This window comes from Equus asinus, chromosome 28, assembly GCF_041296235.1.
Source record: "Equus asinus isolate D_3611 breed Donkey chromosome 28, EquAss-T2T_v2, whole genome shotgun sequence".
NCBI lineage: Eukaryota > Metazoa > Chordata > Mammalia > Perissodactyla > Equidae > Equus > Equus asinus.
In genome coordinates, this window is record NC_091817.1 from 43,878,243 (window position 1) to 43,900,933 (window position 22,691).

At 45.0% G+C, this 22,691-nt stretch overlaps 1 protein-coding gene across 2 annotated transcripts in view; it reads left to right on the plus strand.

Annotated features, from left to right (window-relative positions):
* Nucleotides 1-18,772: 18,772 nt before the first annotated feature.
* The window catches only part of GAN (gigaxonin), a 50,095-nt gene continuing 46,176 nt past the window's right edge, over nucleotides 18,773-22,691 (plus strand). Inside the window, exon 1 of one of the 2 annotated variants that reach the window (XM_014844157.3) lies at nucleotides 18,773-19,118. In XM_014844157.3, the coding sequence (XP_014699643.3) occupies nucleotides 18,952-19,118 (167 nt within the window). In that variant the 5' untranslated portion in view covers nucleotides 18,773-18,951. The remainder of the gene's footprint in view (nucleotides 19,119-22,691) is intronic. The other variant, XM_070500722.1, reaches the window with a different exon arrangement.

Here is a 22,691-nt window from a genome sequence, read left to right on the forward strand (position 1 = left end):
ATCTCCCTACTCTTCCTCAGAATCTCCTTTGGTGATCTCAGTGCCTTTAGCCTTGACAAGATGGATTGGGAAGAAATGCCACCTATGGTGGCCTAAGACAAGTGTGACTTAGGTCTGCATTTGGGTGGCAGGAATGGAAAAGAGTGGACATGTGACAGTCACTCACCTACTCGTTATTCCACTTTAAATATTTGAGAAGAGGGTGGAATTAAAAAATGCTTCCCCCACCTCCGTTCTACTCAATTCCAATTGCCGAACAGAACCCAGACCTAATCTCGAAAAAGGGTGCCGTTCTGCAGGGAAGAAAAATATGTCTGTGGTTTGTTTACCCTGTTTAAGATGACAAGTGAAATACCAAACTGATGAGGAAGGCTGCCACACCAAATCTTTTTTTATCAGCTTCAAAAACACCAAAGGTTGATGCCAGGATATCCAATTTATCTTGATCCTTAATTCCATCGCATTTCCTATATGGGCCGGGGTGATTAGCTCGAAACGCCACAGGAGCTAAGACATGTGTGCCTTTCTTGAGAGCACCACAAGACAGTCCCTTCTTCTCTGAGCCTTCCTTGTTATGCTTCATGTGGGTGTAATATGTGACCAGGAAGTTCTGCGGGAAAAATCTCTCCAGATTTGTTTATTGCTTAGATAAAGCCACAGCATTTCACAAGTACACTGAGTTGTAAGTGTCAGGTGCACGGTAAGCATCCAAATGTTTGCTGACCTACTTTTTCCTTCAAAGGTTTCTCTAATTTGATTCCAGTTTAGGAATAAGCTGGATGTACACTTGGACAAAGCAACTTGGAAAACCTAGGTGCATTCCAGCTACATCCGCATCGTTGTTTCACACTCATTTCCTCTCCACCAAAGTTACCCAGCATTGGGCTGACTCCACGAACAAGGTTGCTGGTCCAGGTTAAGTGCGAACACCTTTCATCACTTCTTAAGCTGTTTTAAGACTGTTTGAGCGGTTTTTAAATGGCCAACAGAAGTCTTTCCCATGACAAATCAGGACATGCAGATTGAAAAGCTATCACCGCCTTCCTCCTCATCCCACAATGGGGAGACCCGTGGCCTCGACATTTCAACTTCCTTCTGAGAGGTTCGACTCAGAGGCCAGGTGCAGAGGCACACAGGGCCAACCGTGCCAGCTGCTGGGCCGTATCAGGAAGCAGCCTCTTGAGGTCAAGCCCCAGCAAAGAGGTTGGGGATTTTCTTGGAGAAGTCACGCAAAGAGAGAAGTGGGAGCATTGTATTCGGGCAGGGTGGGGACGAGCCAGCCTTCTTCCCTCCTGGTGCTCAGGAAAGACTTCTGGGAGGGGTGCGGGTTCGGGAGCTGCCTGAGTGGCCCGAGGGAGCAGCTGGCAAGGCCCTGAAACCCTGCATGCTTGGGGTGCAGCTCCTGGTGAGGATTCCGAGGTGGCCGTGAGTTGACTGAAGAAAGCAGCTATCGAGTGAATTCCCCGAAGAACAGCAGTGGGAAAAGTGAGACAATTAGGGGAATTTTTCCCTTCTGATTATAAAAGTCATATATGTTTACTGTAGAACACCTGGATACATTAAAAAAAAAAAGAAATCAGAACGGCATCCATAGTCCCACCACTGAAAGAAAACCCCTGAAATTATTCTGGTGTGATTTTTTTCCAGTTTTAAAAATTTATCTGGGCACAATTGACATATTGGCGATCAGTTTATAACCTACCTACCAGTTTATAACCTGCTTTTCCACTTAATGTACAATACACATATTTTGCCAGATCACTCAATTCTTCTTATTATTTCATCTTTGGGACATGGTGTGATGGACACTCTCCTACTGTTGGATATTTAGGTTGTTTCCGATTTTTGACTGTTATGAATAATGCCAGATCAGTAACTTTGTGCATTTGTTTCTAGAGTTCACCCCCCCAACACCACACTCTGCATTCAGGGGCTTGTTATTATTTTCTTTAACTAGATTCCCAACTTGGGGTTTCTGAGTCAAAGAACAGAAAAATAAAGTTTTGGGTGTTCTTTGAAAGGCCAAGGGTTTTGGCTTGATTCAGAGGAAACCGAGAAGCCATTCTAGAATCTGAGAGGTTCAAATGATCAAAGTGGCTGTAGGACTGGGAAATCCACATTTCTCGGGAAACAGGAAAAAAAAGAGGGTACATGGTAATATAACTTTAATCAAAATCCTCCCTTCTTCCTTTTGCCTATGTTTTCTTATCCTCCATATTTTCCCACTCCATACAGATACTTGTTCTTTTTCAGGCATATATTCACTCCATTCATTTATTCATTCATTCGGGGATAACCAAGACGATGTTGGCAAAACCAGCATCTCAACCGCCCTCAGGGAGCATACAGCATAGTGAGGGACACAGCCAAGGACACAAACCAATGACACAAACCAACACAACTCAATGGAATGGCGGTGAGAAAGGGGCACACCCCAGGGGCACTCTGTGGTGTCTTAGGAGCCAGCAATGGCTGATGTGTGAAGGATGGGAGCAGGCAGCTAGGTGAAATGGCGATCCAGATGAAGAAAGGGACACGTTTCTAGGCTGGAATCAGGAGACAACGCGATAAACTTGGAAAATGTAACTGTGGGGTAGAAGATGGGCAGAAAAGACAGGTTTCAGCCAGAACCCCCAATTTATCTGTGCTCGGGTAAAAGATAGTACTGGCGTTAACTAAAGAGAAGTCTCCAGCGGCTTCTTTGAGGACAAAGACTGACATTTAAAAAAAAAAATAGCTTTTTTGAGATCTAATTCACGTAGCGTTAAATCCACTCATTTCAAGTATACAGTTCAATGGTTTTTAGTGTATTCAAAATTGTGTACCTATTATCACTGTCGAATTTTAGAGCATTTTCATCATCCCAAAAAGAAACCCTGTACCCATTAACAATCACCCCTCATTCTGCACCACTCTCCGAGTTTTATGCAACCACAAATCTATTTTCTCTATATATAGATTTGCCTGTTCTGGACATTTCAGGTCATACAATATGTGATTTTTTTGTGACTGGCTTCTTTCACTTAGCACAATGTTTTCAAGATTCATTTATGTTGTGGCATGAATCAGTACTTCATTCCTTTTGTGGTCAAATTATATTCCATTCTATGGATTGACCACATTTTGTTTATCCACTTACTAGTTGATGGACATTTGGGTTGTTTCCTGTTTTGGGCTATCACAAATAATGCTGCTGTGAACGCTCCTGTACAAGTTGCTATGTGGACGTATGTTTTCATTTCTCTTGAGTATATTCCTAGGAGTGAAATTGCCGTGTCATATGGCAACTCTGTGTTTAACAATTAGAGGAACTGCCAACTGTTTTTGAAAGTGGCTGCACCATTTTACAATTCCACCGGCAAGGTCTGAGAGTTTCAGTATGTCCACATCCTTCCTAACTTGTTATTGTCTGCCGTTTTTATTTTAGCCATCCTAGATACAATGCAGTGGTATCTCACTGTAGTTTTGATGTGCATTTCCCTAATAACTAATGAACTTGAACATTTTTCCATATGTTTATTGGCCATTCTTTGGGGAAATATCTACTCAAATCTTTTGCCATTGTTTTTTTTTTTGTTCGTGTGTTTTTTTAAAGATTGGCACCTGAGCTAACAACTGTTGCCAATCTTCTTTTTTTTTTTCCCCTGCTTTTTCTCCCCAATCCCCCAAGTACATAGTTGTATATTTTAGTTGTGGGTCCTTCTAGTTGTGGTATGTGGGATGCTGCCTCAACATGGCCTAATGAGCGGTGCCATGTCTGCACCCAGGATCTGAACTGGTGAAACCCTGGGCCACTGAAGCAGAGTGTGAAAACTTAACCACTCGGTCACGAGGCTGGCCCTTCTTTGCCATTTTTAAGCTGGGGTATTTTTCTTTTTATTGTTGAGTTGTAAGAGTTCTTTATATATTGTAGATGTAAATCCCTTATCAAATATATGATTTGCAATATTTTCTCCCATTCTGTAGGTATTATTTTCACTTTCTTGATGGTGCTCTTTGAAGTACAAAAGTTTAAAAATTTTGGGAGGCCAGCCTGGTGGTGTAGTGGTTAAGTTCACATGCTCTACTTTAGTGGCCTAAGATTTGTGGGTCTGGATCCTGGGCACAGACCTACACCACTCGTCAAGCCACAGTTTGGTGGCATCCCACATAAAATAGAGGAGGATTGGCACAGACGTTAGCTCAGCAACAATCTTCCTCAAGAAAAAAGAGGCAGATTGGCAACAAGTGTTAGCTCAGGGCCAATCTTCCTCAACAACAAAAAAAAGGAATAAAAGGATGAAATTCAATTTATCTAATTTTTCTTTTATCTCTTCTGTTTTTGGTGTCATATCTAAGAAACAGTTACTCAACCTAAGGTCCCAAAAATTTACTCCTATTTTTTTCTTCTATGACTTTTACAATTTTAGGGCTTACATTTAGGTCTATGATCCATTTTGAGTTAATTTTTTGTTTACAACATGAGGTGGGGGCCCTATTTCATTCTTTTGCATATGGATATCCAGTTGCCTCAGCATGAAAGTCACGTTTTGGGGATGATAAATCTTCCAGGCAGAAAACAAATGTATCGCCTTTTCTTCCTTCATTCCCTAGAAGACGTTTTCTTTAGCTGACGAGAAGAAACTGTAGGGCAGCTCTCTGCTGGTCCCAGCAAGGCCTTGGTTCAGAGACGAGGAAAACAAGACAAAAACCTCAGTCAGCAGTGGTTCCCATGGCTCCTGCAATGGAGATTAGGTCTATTCCCCATCTTCATCGCTGGGTCCCAGCGAAGTTCCATGTAAGTTCAGCACGTGCATGCTCAATTCAGAGTCATAAGCCCTGGGGGGATTTCCAGTATTTTCTTTCTTTGAGTACATTCACTGTGTCCCTGGAGGGCTGAGGGTGACTGATGTTCCTAGAGCTCCTCACCCATTCCAGGAGGTAGGAGAACTGATGGGTGGTTTGGGGACCAGTGAAAGGCATGGGGTCCCTGCTTTTGTCTTCAGTCTGCTGTTTGGGTTGGGCAAGCAAGAAGCTGTAGCCTAATTCAGAGCTCTTTAAATTACCATCAGAATTGATGTGGGAGGAGCAGTGATGTCTACATTGTTTGGGCATCTTCTCCAGTTAAGGGCAGGGACTGAGCTTTCTTATTATAATAATAGCAACAATGTGACAACAGCCGACATGTATTGACAACTCACCCATGCCAAACCCTGTGCTTTAGCACTTCGCATGCTGGTTCTCACGTAATCCTCCAACAACCCTGCGGTCGGTCCAGGTCCCGTGCCCATTTTACGGATGAGAAAACTGGGCTCAGAACAACTAAGTCACTTGCCCAAGACCACACAGATGGTCTCTGAGACTCCAAAACCCAGCTTCTTAACCACGACTTTTATTGCGTTCATCTTATTCACTTCTTCACCCTCGGGGCTTAGTACAGTGCCTGGAATGAAGCAGTGCTTAATAAAAGGACAGCATAGGACATGAGAACAGGGGCTCCAACCTCCCTGTCTGCGTTTTGAGCCTCTCAAAACCTAACGATGCTTCAGTTCCATCATCCATAACACAGAGATAGTCCTTGTCCCTCATTCAAACAGCTATTGTGAAGCTTAAATGAAAAGTGCCAACACATAGTAGTTGCTCAATAAATTTTAGCTATTTTAGTAATGAGCCTTAGAGGCAGGGAAGAGGCTGAATCTTGGCTCCCAACCCTTACTAGTCGTCTGGTCTTTGATCAGTTATTTACCCTCTCTGTGCCTCTGTTTCCTCATCTGTGAAATGGGGGTAATAATAGAAGCCACTTCACAGGGCTATGGTGAGGATCAAATAAATTAACGTTCTTAAAGCCCTTAGAAGAAGTATCTGCCTCTAGTCACCACTCTTTGAGTTAGCTAAGATTATGTGACAGTTCATGCAGAAGATGCCACTCGTGTACCCTTGAATGAAGGATGGTCCTCCACTCTTTGGGAAGGGCCTTACTCCTGGTGTGGTGAGAGAGGAAGGGGGCGGCTCCCCAGGCACCCAGAGTAGCCCAACCCACCCAGGTGACCAGTGGCATCGAAGATGACATAAGCAGATCACTGGCACACCCAAAATAGCCTCAGAACAACAGTCTAATCGGGCATGACCAAAATACCCTCAAGTGGTTAGAGAACAAAGTCTCTAAATTCAAGGGCTCTAGGGTTGAATAGCAACCGTCTCCTAGGATTGATGTGACAATTAAAGGGATACTACGCATCAGCGGCACAGGCCAGCGCCAGGCATAGAGTAAGCGGTCAAGGATGGGTGGTCCACATGGCAGGGATTTTCGTCAGTTTCACCCATCACTACCTCCCCATCCAAAACAGCACTGTATGAGTTTCCTATGGCTGCTGTAACAGATTACTGCAGACTTGCTGGTATAAAACACTGATTTATTCTCACAGTTCTGGAGGTCAGAAGTCCAAAATGAGTCATGGGAATAAAATCAAGGTGTCGGCAGGGCTTCTTCTTTCTGGAGGCTCCAGGGGAACAGTCTGTTGTCTTGCCTTTTCCAGCTTCCTCATTCCTTGGCTCATGGGCCGCCTCACCTCGCACTGTCTCCCCCTGCTTCTAGCATCACACCACTTTCTTCCCTTCTATAATCAAATCTCCCTCTGCCTCTCTCTTACAAGGACCCTTATGATGCATTTAGGGCCCACCAAATGATCTAGGATAATCCCCCTATCTTAAAATCCTTAACTTGATGACATCTGCAAAGTTCCTTTTGCCATGTAGGTGACATTCACAGGTTCCAGGTGTTAAGAACTGGATATCTTTCAGGGCGTTTATTCAGCCCACCACAAGCACCTAGCTCGTAACGCACTCAATAAATATTTGCTGAGTGAACACGTGAATGTTAGCCATGTAGTATTGTTATTGGCATCATCTTCGTTCATCTCTTTCAGGAATTACCGCAGCAGGGGCCGGCCTGGTGGTGTAGTGGTTAAGTTCGCATGTTCCGCTTCAGCGGTCCAGGGTCCGCTGGCTCGGATCCCAGGTGCGGACATGGCACCTCTTGTCAAGCCATGCTGTGGCAGGTATCCCACATATAAAGTAGAGGAAGGTGGGCACAGATGTTAGCTCAGGGACAGTCTTCCTCAGCAAAAAGAAGAGGATTGGCAGCAGATGTTAGCTCAGGACTAACCTTCCTCAAAAAAAAAAAAAAAAAGGAATTACCACAGCAACATGTCTCCTCGCCTTCAAGTCTTACTCAAATCTCAGCTTCAATGCGGATTTCCAGACCCTAATTTACCATTGCAACTTGTCTCCTCCATCACACACACTCCTGATCCCTTTATTCTGCTTAACTTCTTTTTCTCCCCATAGGACTTTTTCCTTCTAGCATACTGTAAAATTTACTTATTTATTGCGTTTATTGTGTTTGTCCAGCTTCCTCCCTACAATGTAAGCTCAAGGATTACATTCGGGGAAGGACTTTTTTCTCTGTTTTAGTCTCAGATATATCCTCGGGGTCTACAACAGTCCTGACACATGGTAGGTGCTCAATACATGAGTGTTGAATGAACGTATGAGTTGAATGGCCTCACCGAGTTTCTCTCAGTTGCGAGTCTGGTTCTTTATCTTCCGTGGCCCATCTTCCTTTTATGACAATGAAAGCATTGCCTGTGGAGAAGCCAGTCAATTCCAGGTAACCTACGTATTATCCTGTTCACGGCTCTCCACCCTGTCCCATTAGCACACTGGCAATTTTGATTTCTAAAACACAGATAACCTCAATTCTCGTCTCCACCAAGACTTGTGAAAGTCTGGGAGGGAAAGAGATGGCTTAGCCTTGGATATTTGTTGAAAGATAAAATTTTTAGAATTCAGATGATTGCAAAGTTGGGAGGGTAAGTTGTCCCTGTTGCTGGGGTTTGTTATGTTGGGTTATACTGTTTCCACCAGTCTGCCTGGAGGTGATGAGTTATGGTTTCTGCTGTTGGTCAGGCTCAAGATGTTTACTGTAGAGGGCTCTTGAGTACCTGAGGGGACATGGTGGAGGGGGTTCAGGGGACACATGGGCTTCCTGAAACTGCATGTGAACTTTCTGTTTGTATGTATGTTCTTAAGGGGAGTAGAGTCCATAGCCTGTGTTAGCTTCTTAACACGGAAAGTGAAGAATTTCTGCACTGCCCCAGCTGCGAGGATTCTGTGATTCTGTGACTCATGACGTATAGCTCAAATTCACAGGCTGTACACAGCTCAGAAAGGAAAGGCAGTAGTTTAAAAGGCAAGCTCCCTTCTCCCCATCCTACCCTCCTAAAAGTCCCCAGGCTATCATGTTAAGGATGCTAAACAAGGCAGTGTTCAAATCTCAAGCTGACCAATCAATTTTTGCAAGACTCTGGCCATTTCTTGAAGGCTCAATTTTTTTCATAGGTAGAATTTGAATGGCTCTATTTTTTTTTATTTTTGTTTGAATACGAAAGTGCTTCAATGATACAAAGTGCTGTAGAATTGCAAAGTATTAATGACAAAGGAACTACGTGCCTTTTTTGCTATGCACAACAGACTGGCCTGTTCTCTGCTCTATCCTTCCATGCATCCACTTATCTACCCATCCATTTATCTATCCATCCATCCATTCATCCATCCATTTATCCATCCATCCAGTTATCCATCTATCCATCCACTTATCCATCCATCTATCTATCCATCCCATAAACATTCATTTCCTTACACCATGCATAAAAGTTACCAAGTATGTGACAAAAGCTTTATATAAAACACTAATCCTCATAAAAATCTTGAACAAATTGAGGTCCAGAGAGCTCAGGGCACTTGCTTAAAATCACACAGCTAGAAAGTGAAGGAGCAGAGCCTGGTTGAAAACCTAATTCTATTTGATGCCAACAGCAATGTTCATCATCATTACCCACCAAAACACTCCTAAAGGCAGAGGAGAGACGAGATACCGAGCCTAAAAGGAAGGTAGGGGGACAGGTCTACCAAACACAGCACCTTGAAATCCGTGTTTTACCTTGAAATGCATGCACATGTTACAGTGTACTCCATATTATGCCCATGCTTGTTTTAATACCAAAGAATTTCCCAGCAATCTTTAAGTCCAACTGATGCTTTGGGAAGGGGGTATGCCCACGTACCTCTCTGCTACAATCCCCCGCACAAGCACCATTTCCCATCTCAGATGTTTGCTGTTTATATTTAAGTTTTATCTCCTGCGTTAGCCTAGAAGCTCCTGGAGGGCAAGATCTAAATCTGCTTCCTCCTTTCCCCCTCCTAAGGCCTAGCCATGTGCCCAGCATGAAACAAGTACACAGAGAATGCATTTGACAAATACTTACTGAATTCCTGCCTAAACAAGTCAGGTGCCATGGGAGACACAGGCGAATATGCTGTGGTCCCTGCTCTTAAGACATTGACAATTGAGCTGGAGAGGCCAAGCTTCCAGAATCTGCCTGAAAAGGATTTTCCCTCACAGCATTTTAAAAGCGTGGGACTGTAATATAGCAATAGAAACAATGACAGTTAATTAGACATCAAACAAAAAGTTTCATCAAATAGGATAAATTTTGTGAAAAGTGACAACCTGTTCCTCTGGAAAGGCAGCATTGTGTCAATTAAAGAGCACACCTTGAAATTGCAAAGTACAAATTATCGATGTTGCAAAGTATGAATTATCAATGTTGAAACGGCCATTTCCCAAGAGGGAAAAGTTGAAAACACAGTCACCTGCTCTGGATGCTGTTGGTTTTGCCAGAAGGGTCTCGGTCTCTGATCGGTTGGCCTTTGAGCGTCCAGCTCCGAACTTTAGCAGTGCAGATAAGCCCATGTTCCTTTCTGACAAGCTTGGGTAGGTTCTGGGGTTATTAGATTCAATTGCACTCATCAACTATCTGCCAAGCCCGCCGTGTGGGTGCCGAGGCTGCATCGAGAGGCAGAGTTCACAAACTTTGCAATGAAGCAGGGAGCCAAAATCCTGGCTCCTCCATGAATCAGCTGAGGGATGGGGGCCAGGCTTTCACCTCTCTGAGCCTCAGTTCTTTAAACCATAGCATGGAGATCCTAATACTTATCTTGTAAAGATTCCTTGGGGTAATGGAAGCCCCCTGCACAGGAAATTGCACCAAGTAAGAACTCCACAAACAGGTACTAGAAGCGGCGATTGGAGAAAAATTAGGGAAATGATCTCTGAATTCAAGAAACTCCTAGTCTGAAAAGACTAATATGTTAACAGAGAAATGTCGTTAGTGTGATGGGTATGATTTTTTTTAAGCAAACATTTACCAAGCACTTATTATGTGCCTGAAACTGCGATGATCAATCGTACCTGGGACATCTCACTTATTCTGCACAAACAGTAGATAGAGGGAACCACAGTTATTCCCAGGGAGGAAACTGAGGCTCAGGCAGTTTAAGTGACATACCCAGAGTCCCAGAACCGGAAAGTGACAGAAGCAGGGTTTGAACCTAGCAATCTGGCTCCAGAGGTAGATTTCAAGGCACAAACAATGAGACAGAAAGAAGCCAGGAGGGCTTCACAGAGGTAACCCTGGAGCAGCGAGCAGTTTTTCAGGCATCAACGTCGTGAGAGAAGGCGTCTAGGCAGGAGGGAAAAGCAGATATAAAGAGCTGGCAGGATGAATAGCTCATCCTGTCCAGGAGTTCAGGGGGTCTGTGCAGAGGGTTTGGGATGGAGGATGGCACAGCTCTAGGAGACAGGGGTGGGGAGGGGGAGCGGGCCAGATGGTGGGACCCCTCATGTGCCAGGCACAGGCACTTGGGCTTTTACCTGGAGGAAATGGGGGACAATGAAGGACGAGAAAGCAGAATCCCTGCCATGTAAGGAATGTGATCTAAACGCCTATGTTCCAAGAGGTGGTTTCACTGGGTGGCATATTTGAATAATTAGACCATATCACATTTTCCAAGTAAATTACTACTTTCCAGATATCATTTATGTGCAAGTCTCACCCTCTCCCCTACTAGCCTGTAAGTTCCTTAAATGTTGACTGTAATTGTGTTTCTTCTCCCACAAGTGCCTGGCATATGGCAGGTGCTTAGAAATTCTGTTAAATGAATGAGTGATTAAAAGCATGCATCAATGAGTCTCTGAAAAATTGAATTTTGAGCTGGATTTAAGAAAAATGCATACATTTGAGGAGGATCATAGACCTAAATGTGAAAGAAAAACAAAACGTTTTCAGAAAATATCATCATGACTGTAAAGATTTTTAAACAGAACACGAAAAGCACTAGCCATAAAACAGAAGATTGATAAATTGAACTTTGTTAAAATTAAGAATGTCTATTCATCAGGGACACCATTTAGAGAATGAAAAGGAAAGCTACAGATTGGGAGAAGAAATTTGTGTTCCCCATATATGTAATAAAGAACTTCTAAAAATCAATTTGAAAATCTCATTTTTAGGAAAAAAAGATATCTAAGTGATCAAAAAGCATATGAAAAGGTGCTCAAAATCATTATTCATTAGGGAAATACAAACTAAAACAATGAGATACCCCCACCAGAATGGATATAACTAAAAGACTGACACAGCAATTACTGCAGGATGTGGAGTAACAGGAACTCTCGCACACAACCATTAGGAATGGATAATTTGGTACAACCACTTCAGAAAACTGTTTGGCAGTACCTGCTAAAGCCGAACATTTGCCCACCCTAGGACCAAGCAATCGAACTCTTGGGCACATCAACAAGGGAAAAAAGTGCATATATCCACCCAAAGACTTGTTTAAGAGTGTTCATAACAGCTTTATAATGATAGCCCCAAACTGGAAACCGTCCAAATATCCAGCAACAGGAAAAATGGATAAATAAATTATGGCACATTCACACAATGGTATAGCCACAGTAATAAAAAACCAACTATTGCTACAAGCAACAAAATGGAAGAATTTCAAAGACATTGTATCGAGTGAAAGAAGGCAGACACAAAGGTTCAAGAACAGGAACAGCCAATCAACAGTGATAGAAGTCAGAAGAGTGGTTTCCTCTGGGAGGTATTGACTGGAAGAGGGCCTGAGGGAGCCTTCTGGGTTACTGGAAATGTTCTTTCTCTTCATCCGGCTGGTGATTTCATAGGTGTACCCATATGGAACAATTCACTGAGCCGTACACTGAAGATTAGTGCACAAATGTTTACTGTATACCTCAATGAAGATGTTTTTAAAAGATAAATATATTAAAGTATGAATTAGTTTCAAAATTTGCTGGTTAAAGAAGAAGTGTGACATATTTTAGGAAATATAAGAATGAATTTAAATGTTAAAAAATAAACTGAGGGGGCTGGCCCCGTGGCCGAGTGGTTAAATTTGCACGCTCAGCTGCGGCGGCCCAGGGTTCGGATCCTGGGCGCGGACATGGCACAGCTCGTCAGGCCATATTGAGGTGGTGTCCAATATGCCACAACTAGAAGGACCAGCAACTAAGATATACAACTGTGTACCAGGGGGAATTTGGGGAGATAAAGCAGGGAAAAAAAAAAGATTGGCCACAGTTGTTAGCTCAGGTGCCAATCTTAAAAAAAAAAAAAAAGATTTAAAAAATAAACAAATAAATAAATAGAAGGCTTCATGCCTGCAAAAGGAGTAGAAGGGGATGTTTAAAGAGCTGGAGTAGAAAATGAAAACGTCAGATGGAGTTAGAAAATAGACTATGTTCACCTAAAGCCTACCAGTAGTGGGAGAAATGAGAAGTGAGATTGTCAACCCAGATCTGGAGAAGATGCAGCTGGTGACGCCCTAATCGCAGAGGTGAAGAGACTGGATTCTGACTTGAAAGTCAGCTAGAAGCTAATCATTCCCGAGCTGGGCAAAGATGCCATTAAGACAAGGATGATAACTATGGTGACAATAACCACAACAAACACTTAGCATTTATTGAGCACCGACTATGTGCCAGACCCTGTTGTCAGTGCTCCACCGGGATCATCGCATTTGATCCTCTGTGAAGTTACTTTGATTATCCTAATCTCACAGAGGGAGAAACTGAAGAAGTGGAGTAACTTATTGGAGTCTCCAAGGACAGGAGAAAGAGAGCAGGGGGGAGGTAGTGAGGAAATCCAATGAATTAAAAGAATTCATACAATTCCACAGACATTTAAACAGGTCTGAGGAGCAGGCAAGTTATTCACACTATGTAAATTCTGCAGAATAAACCAGCTCATTGTATACCCAGCAGGGTATTGGCTAGAATTCTGGCAGGAGGACAAAAAACTGAGTACCTTTACATGCTTTTGGGCATATAAACAACATACAATATCCAGACTAGATTTAAAGCGTACAAAATGCAGAGTGGTGAACCTTGAAAGGGGAAAATAAAGGTTCTTGACTGGACTTGGTTTGAAAGAAGTTATTGGGGCAACCTATGTCCAGAGCTGTTACATGGTGACCTTCTAAGGTTTGCAAGTTTCATTTCATGTCCTTTGAATCACTCTAAATAATTCGTCTTCTTCCAAGTTGGCAACGTCAGATTAGGCAGCAAGGGATGAAAGGGTCTAGGAAAATTTTCTTTTCTTTTTTCCTTCCTCCTTCCCTCCTTTCCTCTCTTTCTTTCTTTCCTTCAGTAAGTATGTATTTACTGAGTACATACTATATTCCATGTATTGTTTTACAGGCTGGGGATACAGTAATAAATAAAATAGGAAGTTCCTGCCAGGCCTCATGAAACCTATATTACAGTCAGAGGAGATACACGATACACAAATAAACACATATTTTAGGTAGTGATTAAATGCGGGGAAGAAAAACGAAGCAGGCTAAAGGAAGGCATTATACAAAAGGGTAAGTGAAGGCCTTCCTGAGGAGTGGATATTTGAGCTCTGATCTAAGTAGAAGGAAAGAGCAAGGTAAGAGACTATGAGGAAAGAGAATTCCAAACTGAGAAATCAGCGCAAGGGCCCTGAGGTAGGCACAGGCGAGGCCTGTTCAAGGAAGAGCAAGAAGCCATGATTGCTTAGTGCACACCAAGGAAGAGAGTGGTAGGAAAGGAGGTCACAGAGGAAGTACAAGGTTAGAGCACACAGGGCTTTGTCGGCCATGGATGGGAAGCCATTGGAGGGTTTTGCACCGGGGAGCAAGTTGACTGACTAACTTACGGGGAGAAAGAACTACAGGCGGCAAGCTGGGAGGCTACTGCAGGAGTCCAGGGGGAGTTGATGGTGGCTGGACCAGGGTGGTACTGGTGGAGGCTGTAAGACAAGGCCGGATTCAGGAGACAGTCTGCAGGAAGAGCTGCAGGGTCTGCTAGTGAATCGATGAAGGACATGAGAGACAGAGATCAAGAACGTCCCCAAGTTTCTGTCCTTGGGTAAATGAACAATGCTGCCATTTACTTGGGGAATGATGAGGTTTAAGGGGTAAAATTAGGAGCTTGTTTTCTGACATGTTAAGTTGCAGACCTCTGTTAGATATTCAATTGGAGGGGTCAAGCAGGTTCTTGGATATACCAGCTTGGAGTCCAAAGGGAAATTATGGAAAACAATATCTGAATCCCTCATGGATAGAAAAAAGTCTCAGTCCTCCCTACCTATTACCATGTGTTCATTCAGCAAATATTTATTGTGTGTGAGGCGCCGTGCTGGGTGCTGGGGAGCACACTGTGCATTTGGACAGAAACAGTCACTACCTCCATTACTACGCAATTAGTTCACTGGTTTCTGAGATATTTCTCCAAATATTGTGTAAATATAGAGAATCAACTCTCAAGAGTTATAAATACCGAGATGTTCTCTGACTCAGCAATTTGGAAGAGCTTAGAATTTTCGGAAAGAAAGGAGCTATATATAGATTTGGCCAATAACAGATTTACCCAATAAATATATGAAGACCGCCTTAAAATGAATCAGAAGAGACTGTCTCAACCAAATTAACGTTTACGAAGAGTCAACTTGGTGTAATGGAAAAGCTTACAGGGCTGGAAGGCAGAAGCCCTGGGCCCACCTGTTCTGCCCCAACTAGGTCACATGTGTGACCTTGACTGAGTCCTTCACTCATCTTACTTCGGTTTTCTCTTCAATAAGATGAATCCGTTAGATGTGATGTTTTCTAAAGAGCTTTCAAACTATTATTTTTTGTGTATTAATTTTTACTGGACTGTTATTCGTCTTTCTAACATTTACTAAGAAATAAACCCCCAAACCCCAAGTTGGTTCTTCTCTTTGAGGGCTCATTTTTCAAAGCAAAGCTGTTTTTTCTCTTTCTGCAAATGGAAATTGCTTTCTTGTTTCTTCTGGTTGCAAAAATGACACATGATCAGAAAGGCACAGAGAGAGTAAAAAGCCTCTACAGCGATAGCCCATCTACCTCCACCGTCATTTGTCTGCAACATGTATCACAGGACAGGTGCTTAACAAATATTTGTTGAATGAATGACTACTGTTAATCTTGTAAACAACCTTTTTAATCTTCAGACAAAAAAAAAAATCTCTCTGCGGGTTGTTCAGCCTCTCAATCAGAAGGGGTCAGTTACAGTTGCCAGAGATGGAAACTGCTGGAACACCATCAGATCTCTTAGATCACTTGTTTCACAACAGCTGATGTCTGATATCTACAGAATGTGGGGAAACAATAACTACTCCATTCTCATGGCTGTAAACAATACCAAGGGCGGTTCAGTTTGAGCAACGTCAAGAAAGGCTGCAAAACAGTCCACAGCCCAACCAGGAGTGGCTCCTGCAGCAAATGGGAGGCTAGGTTCTGCCCCACAAATCCTTCCTCCCGCACCGGGGCCCTCTGCCTTCCCTACAGCACCAGGGGGAGTTTTCTTGGGGCACCTGAATTCAGCTCAACCGTTTTTATTGAAAACCTAGCATCCTTTTATCGTTAACTCCCTTCTCAGTAAAGCAAGATGGTTTTCCCATTATTTCTGGAGATGAGTTAAAGCCAGATCCTGTCTGCAGACACATGCCGCATCTTTTTTTCCCCAATGGAATTAGTGGCTAATGTTGAAAAACTGGGACACTCAACATGTGAATGTGAATTTTCAGATCTCTTGAAAATTCATTGGATTTGGCACCACCAGGCCCTCAGCCCACAGAGCAATCAGCTGAAGCCAAGGGGCAGCTTCCCGCTTGAGACAAGGTACAGGTTCTCCCACTCCCAGTAATCCCACCTGCCCCTATTGTGTTACACCCTGCCTACTGTGCTCATTTACCCAACTTGCTGCCACTGATTATGTAAAAGCATTCAGAAGCACCAACTAAGTACCAGTCACCGCGCAAGTCCCTCAGAACAGGAATGAACACAGGACAGCTCCTACTCTGAAGGAGCTCGCAAACCAACTCATAAACCAGTCAATTACAGCGCAGTGAGGTAAATGAGGTACAGAAATCAAGCACACGGCATAGCACAGGGACCCTGCCCAGAGACGCTGGGTGGAGGTTCCCTGAAGGTTGCGTTTGAGCCGGGTTTTGAAGGATGGATATGAGTCATTCAGGCAGGTAGGCTGGGGGGAATATTGCAAACATTGGGGTGGGGGGATTGAAATCATATACAAGGTCTTCTGCTGACTAGCTGCCTGGTGCATAGGGGCCCCTCTCAAGCCAGAGAGCGATGCTAGTCTGTCTACAACCCTCTACCCAGGTCCTCCCATTCCTTCCTTCTGTCAAAACACCAGAGACAGCTCACTTCTACCAGGAAGAGCCTGCCTGCCTAATCCCCACTCACCTCCAGTTACTTCACCTAGGATAACCCTCCCATTCTGGGATAACTGGTTACCTGAGGGTGATTCTGTTATTTGAGCTCTGTTTTGTTTTGGAACCTCTGACACTTGAAGAAAAGACCAGTGTTCCAAGCAATTAATCAACAAGAATTTATCAAATATTTGTGTAGAGAACTCTCTTTATCGTATACATCATTTTTGACCCCAACAACAACCCAGTTAAGAAAGAAGACAAACACAAACTAAAAACAGAGAATACAATTCAGAAAACGTTTAGTAAGTGCCTGGTATTTTTTTTAATCCCTCCATCCAACATTCACTGAGCATTACTAGGGCCAGGCACTGTGCTTGGCCCCTGGAAATTGAGACACACTAAAATATACAAGCTGGCAGGTGACATGGATAAATAAACCCATTATAATAAGTTTCCTGCCAGAGCAATGTTCAAAGTACAGCAACAACTTGGAGAAAGGCGTGTCAACCGCTCCCAGGGATACTCGGCAGGTATGGTGGAGAAGATAAGCTCGAGCTGCTTGTTTGTTTTTCACTTACTATGACATTTTACACCATACACAAAAATATAGAGACTAGCACAGCGAATCTCCATGTGCGCACAACCCGGCTTCGACAGTTAGTAACCCAGAGCCACTTTTGATGCATCTATATCCCCACCCGCTTCCCTCTATCCCTTCGTTTTGTTTTGAAGCCAATCCTAAACCTTTTTCCCATTTCACCCATAAATAGTGAGCTGCGTTTGAAGAAGGAACTGGAATGTCTGGACCTTCCATTAGTAACATGCTTCTCCCCATCTATTCTTCTGCTAGTGGCTCTGCCAGAGTTACATACTCTTGATTCCTGCCAGTGACTCCAAAGCCTTGGCTGGTTCAGGGTAAAGATCCAAGACTTTACTCGAGCCTTTGAGTTGGCTGAAGCAAAAGAACCAAGCCCACGAAAACCCCATCCTGCCTTATCTGGAATGCTGACCACGTTCTTCTGGTCCTTGGTCCTCATAAAATTGCTAACTCTTTAGAAGTTTATTGAGCATCTAATGTTTGTACAAAATGGTGGCTACATTCCACATTCCCATTTGCCCTTAGCAACCTCCTGGGAAACCCCAGACAGCATGGGGCTTGCCCTGCAGGCCAAGGTGAGGTGGAATAGCTTCCTGTCACGACCTTGATCTTCACTGGGTTGGGAGCATGGTCGCATCTGAGCATTTGGCCTTTCTACTTTCCGCTTCTCTCTCTCTCTCTGAAAGGTACCAACATCCATAGGGTTAGTTACTCAACCCGTAACATTATCCTGTATTCCCTTCCCTCACAATTTTGTCTATTCTTTTAAAGCCATCCACTTTTGCCCACCTCCATCATCACCCTTCCATCCAGGCCACCATTCCCTTCCCTCAAGTACTGCAATATCTAAGCATCTTTCTGCCTTTAGCATCCCCTACGCCCGCCTCCTTCTCCACGCAGCAACTTACTGATCTTTATAAAACCCCCTGCTTAAAACCCTTTCAAGGTTCCTACCACGCACAGCATCCAGACCAACCTCCTTACCACAGACAAGAAGGCCCTGCAAAACGTAAGGCGTGCCGTTTACTTCTCTAGCTTTATCTGCGACATCTCCTCCCCAGCCCGCAACCAAAACGCTCTTTCCAGGTCTTGTTTTCTCGGGTCTCTGCGCTCTTACCTAAGAAGCGCCTTTTCTCTCATAAATAACGAAAGCTCCACCCACTGAGCCCTTGCTTATACACTCGCTATCTCACAGGAGTCCACAACAACACTAAGAAGTCATCATCTTCACTCCGCAGATGGAGAAACTGAGGATGGGCACCTTACCCATGGTCACACAGCTAGTGAACGGAAGAGCCGAGACTCGGGGCTCTAGAGGCCACGGGCTTAACCACTGAGTCCTAGCCTCCCCACACACCCCTCCACCGCTGCAGCGATCACTCCCAGCTGTGGTCGTCGGCCCGCTGTACTTGGGCGGGGACCGCCCGGTTGGCAGAGGAACGAGGCGTCTGATTGGCCGCCTCCGGCGACGGCGGGCGAGGGGAGGGAGCGAGGGCGTCGCGGAGAAATGACGCACCACCGCTGCTCCTTAAAGGTGCCGGCCCCGCGCGCCGCGGATGGCGCAGGCGCGTTCCGGGGGCTCCCGCTGGTGTTCGGAACGCTGAGAGCCGGGCCGGGCGGGCGCGCGCGCGCGCGAGCTGTGCAGACGGGGCGCGCCTCGGACGCGGGCGGCTCGAGGGGTCCGGCAGGGCGGCGTCGGGAACCGGAGCGTCCGGCTGACGAGCAGGCGCCGCTATGGCCGAGGGCAGCGCCGTGTCCGACCCTCAGCATGCCGCGCGCCTGCTGCGAGCGCTCAGCTCTTTCCGCGAGGAGTCCCGCTTCTGCGACGCGCACCTGGTCCTCGACGGGGAGGAGATCCCAGTGCAGAAAAACATCCTGGCGGCGGCCAGCCCGTACATCAGGTGAGGAGGGGGCCGCGGCGGGCTGGGCGGGGCCGCGCTGCCCGGAGCCCGGGGGCGGGGCGGGCCGGGCGTGTCCCTGGAGCCCCTGGTCCCCACCCCCCAGCCGCCGGGGTCCCTGGTCGCCGCTCAGCGCGGTGGCCCTCCCCACAGACACCCCGGCCTGGCCCCGCTCGCCGGCCCCCAGGACAGCCCCTGTGGTTTCGGCCACCCCGGGCCAGGCCCGTGCAACCCAGGGGACCCCCGCCCCCTGGAGTTGACCCCAGACCTGGGCCGCAATGTCCCCGCCCTCTCTCCTCTGGTTGCCACCGTGGCCCGGCGCTCGCCCGGGCCTCCGAGCCCCAGAGGCCCCCAGATGCCGTCCTGGGCCGGCCGGGGACCCGCACCCGCGAGCAGGGCGGGGCCGCGCCCGGGAAGGGCCGCCCCCTCACCCGGGCCCAGCCCGCCGATCCCGGCTGAAGTTTGCCGGCCGCTCGCCTCCGAATCGCCGCGCAGTGGGCCGGGCCCGGCGCCGCGAACCGGGCCGGGAGCGCCTCTTCCGCGGGCCAGGCAGACAAACACCTTCCCGGTGTGGGCAGAGGGAAAACCCTATTGGATCTTCTTAGGATAGGCGATCTGACCCCCAAGGCCGACGTTCTTCTTGTCACACGTGACTTTTCCACTCCCGTGTAGGAACTGGGTTTAAAAGGAGGATTGTGTGTTATAGACATACGTTAAAGTAAGCTGTAGCGAATTTTGAAAGACTTACTGTAATTCTCAGGATGCGGTTCCCACTTGAGGACCATGAGATTTTAGCGACTCAGAGGGGATTTTAAAACTAAAGTAAAACAGAGCTTAACCTCATTTGCCAGCTCAACTAACCATGTTAAATGTTGATAAGACAGTGCTTAACCAAGTGTAGCAGCTCTTGCAGGGGTCTTTCTTATAGCAACTTTCTTGCAAACAGGGTTGCTCTTTTAATAAGAGGGGAAAAAAATGCTAAAAGCTGGAGAAACTGCCCAGTAAGCTGGTTAAATATAGACTAATAGTAGAGAATGTCACTAGAATTGACAGGTCAGAAAAAGCAAAATGACATGTACTGTATTCTTAGTGCTTTGTCCTAGCAGAACCCAGGCACACAAACTACATTTTCATTAGGAGACATTTGTGCTAACTCAGAAGCGGTTCAAGTGCCCTTGGAACTTCTTCTGGCTCTCTGTTGTAGATCCATTTGCGTTCTTTCTTTGTGGATTTAAAAGTGGGATTGGGGAAGTCTTTGTTAGTATGGAATTTAGATTGACAATATGACAGGTGGCTCATACCTGGCAGTTCAGAGGTTTGAGCAACCAATATCAAATTGGGATCAGCAGGCCGAAGTCTTCCCTGTGTCCAAAGTATTCCCCGTTTGGGGAAATGCTTAGGAATACTCCTTTAGATGCATCATTGTCACAGTTCTTTAAATGGCATCCAGCAGGCTTAAAAGAAAATTGCAAATCGCCAAACACATGCTCTCTGTCCCCATTCTGTGCTTCATTTTTTTCCATAGCACTTATCACTATAATATTCCCTATATTTTCCTCATTTACTGCGTTAGTCTTCCCTGACCACGGTGTAAGCTCTGTGAGGCCAGGGATTTTTGTTTTGTTCGTTACCGTGTCCCTGGCACCCAGAAAGAACAGTGCCTAGGGGTTTAGCAAATGGGTTGAATGAGTAACAGCCTTCCTTTCCACCACAGCAGATGTGACGTTAGAGGATTGGCTCTGTGCAGTTTCCATTTCAGATGCTCACTTGTCCCTAAAGGAGAAGACCCCTGGCCTGCTGTCTGCTTCCAGCTTTTATTAGCTGTGAGTTGTTGGTGGATGGCTTAATCTCGGCTTCAGCTCACTAGTCTGACCAGTGTGGGATAGAATGTGTCCTCATCCCGTTTCATCTTTGACTCACCCTTTGAAGAACTGTGTAGTAGTGCTTTGAACATCTCAGAAGTCTGTGCGTAGGTCTATAAAGGTGGTATATTCACTGCTGTATCTGCTGAATTGGGGAAAGTAGGGTATCCAACTGGGACATGGTGGCACGTAATGAAAATATTTAGTAATGTGAAGTTTACTTGTTTATAATAGCAGTAATTTGGGTGTGAAATATTACTAATCAAAGTAGCAGAGCCAAAGGGACTTCAGATCTCCTCTAGTCCAATTGTGTTACTTTCCAAATAAGACAATGGGGCTCAGTGGGCATTAGTGTCTCGTATCACCATGAGGTTACCAGTACTTAATGGTTGAACTAAGATTAGGCTCCAGATTCGTGATGTCTAGTCTTCTCCTCGTGTACCATCCCAAGTTACAGCATTACTCGTATTTATGCTTTCGCTCTACTGCTTGCAGTATGTTATGGTTTAAGCGCGTGTCAAGTACTTTCATATACTGTCTCATTTTGATTTTCACTTTCAACCATCTTGTGCAGTAGGCAGGGCGTCTATTGTTGGCGTTTTACAGATAAACGTGAATCAGTCAGTATGTGTTTTTTCAGTGACTGATTAGTTGCTGTAAGTTTATTTGGCTACTGAAGTGGTAGAATGTTCTTGGGGGAGGTCTTTTAAAATTATCTATCTCAAGACTACAAAGTAATTTGACAAATCTGTATAACCACTTAGAAACAAACTGTTTAGTGATTTTTGATACCAATGATATTGGGCTTTTATAATGTATCTGTTTTGTTGAACGGAACTTTTAAAGAATTATATTGAAACAAAATGAATTTGTATGTTCTAGAACTTGATGTTTCTTATTTTCCCTTTTGAATCTTAAGCATGTAGGTCTGTGATCTCATGTATATGGATTGGGCTTTCAAAAGTTCGGTAGTCTCTGAAGTTTTACAAAAATTAATTTTGTTTAATGTCTTTGATAAGTCTGGTCTTAGTAACTGTCTTAAGTGGTCTGAAGTTGTCTGGTTTGGAAACAGTGTTACATATTGCTTCTGTATGGTCGGCAAGGGCAACCAATGCAGTTCGTCCCACTAGGGATTAACGCAACTCATCCGGCATACTTTCTACTTGATATAGAAAAGTCTCTTAGCCTAGCTGACTGGTTTAGTCTTTTCCTGTGCTTTCTCTTTGGTTTAGCGTTTTGTTTTTCCTCCTGATCATCTTACCCATCATACCACACTAGAAAGACTTTCAATATAAAAAGAAAAAGGCAGAAAACTCAACTTTAGCAACAAAACCCTAATGATAACCTGACAAAAGTCTGTGTAGGGTATGTGTCATGCAGCCTTAGGATACAGATGCTACCTGAAGGCAGGCAGGCAGGAGCTTCCAGAGTCCGTCCTTCAGCTCAGTAAGTGGGATGCTGCTTTCCCGGCACACCCTCTTCTCATCTTTTCCTCATTCTGATCCCCAAATGACATTTTCCCTTTGGTTTGTTGGGAAAACTACATCTCAACATAGCTGACGACCTTTAAGAATGGTGAAATTGAATTCCTGGCTGTAACGACCCACAGAATCTTTCCTTTGTCAGCCCTGTGAGACCGGGAAAGAGTCCCTGAGGCTTATAGGAAATTTCCCTTTATTTTGAACATTGCAAAGTTTGCTTTGCTTCGTGTCTG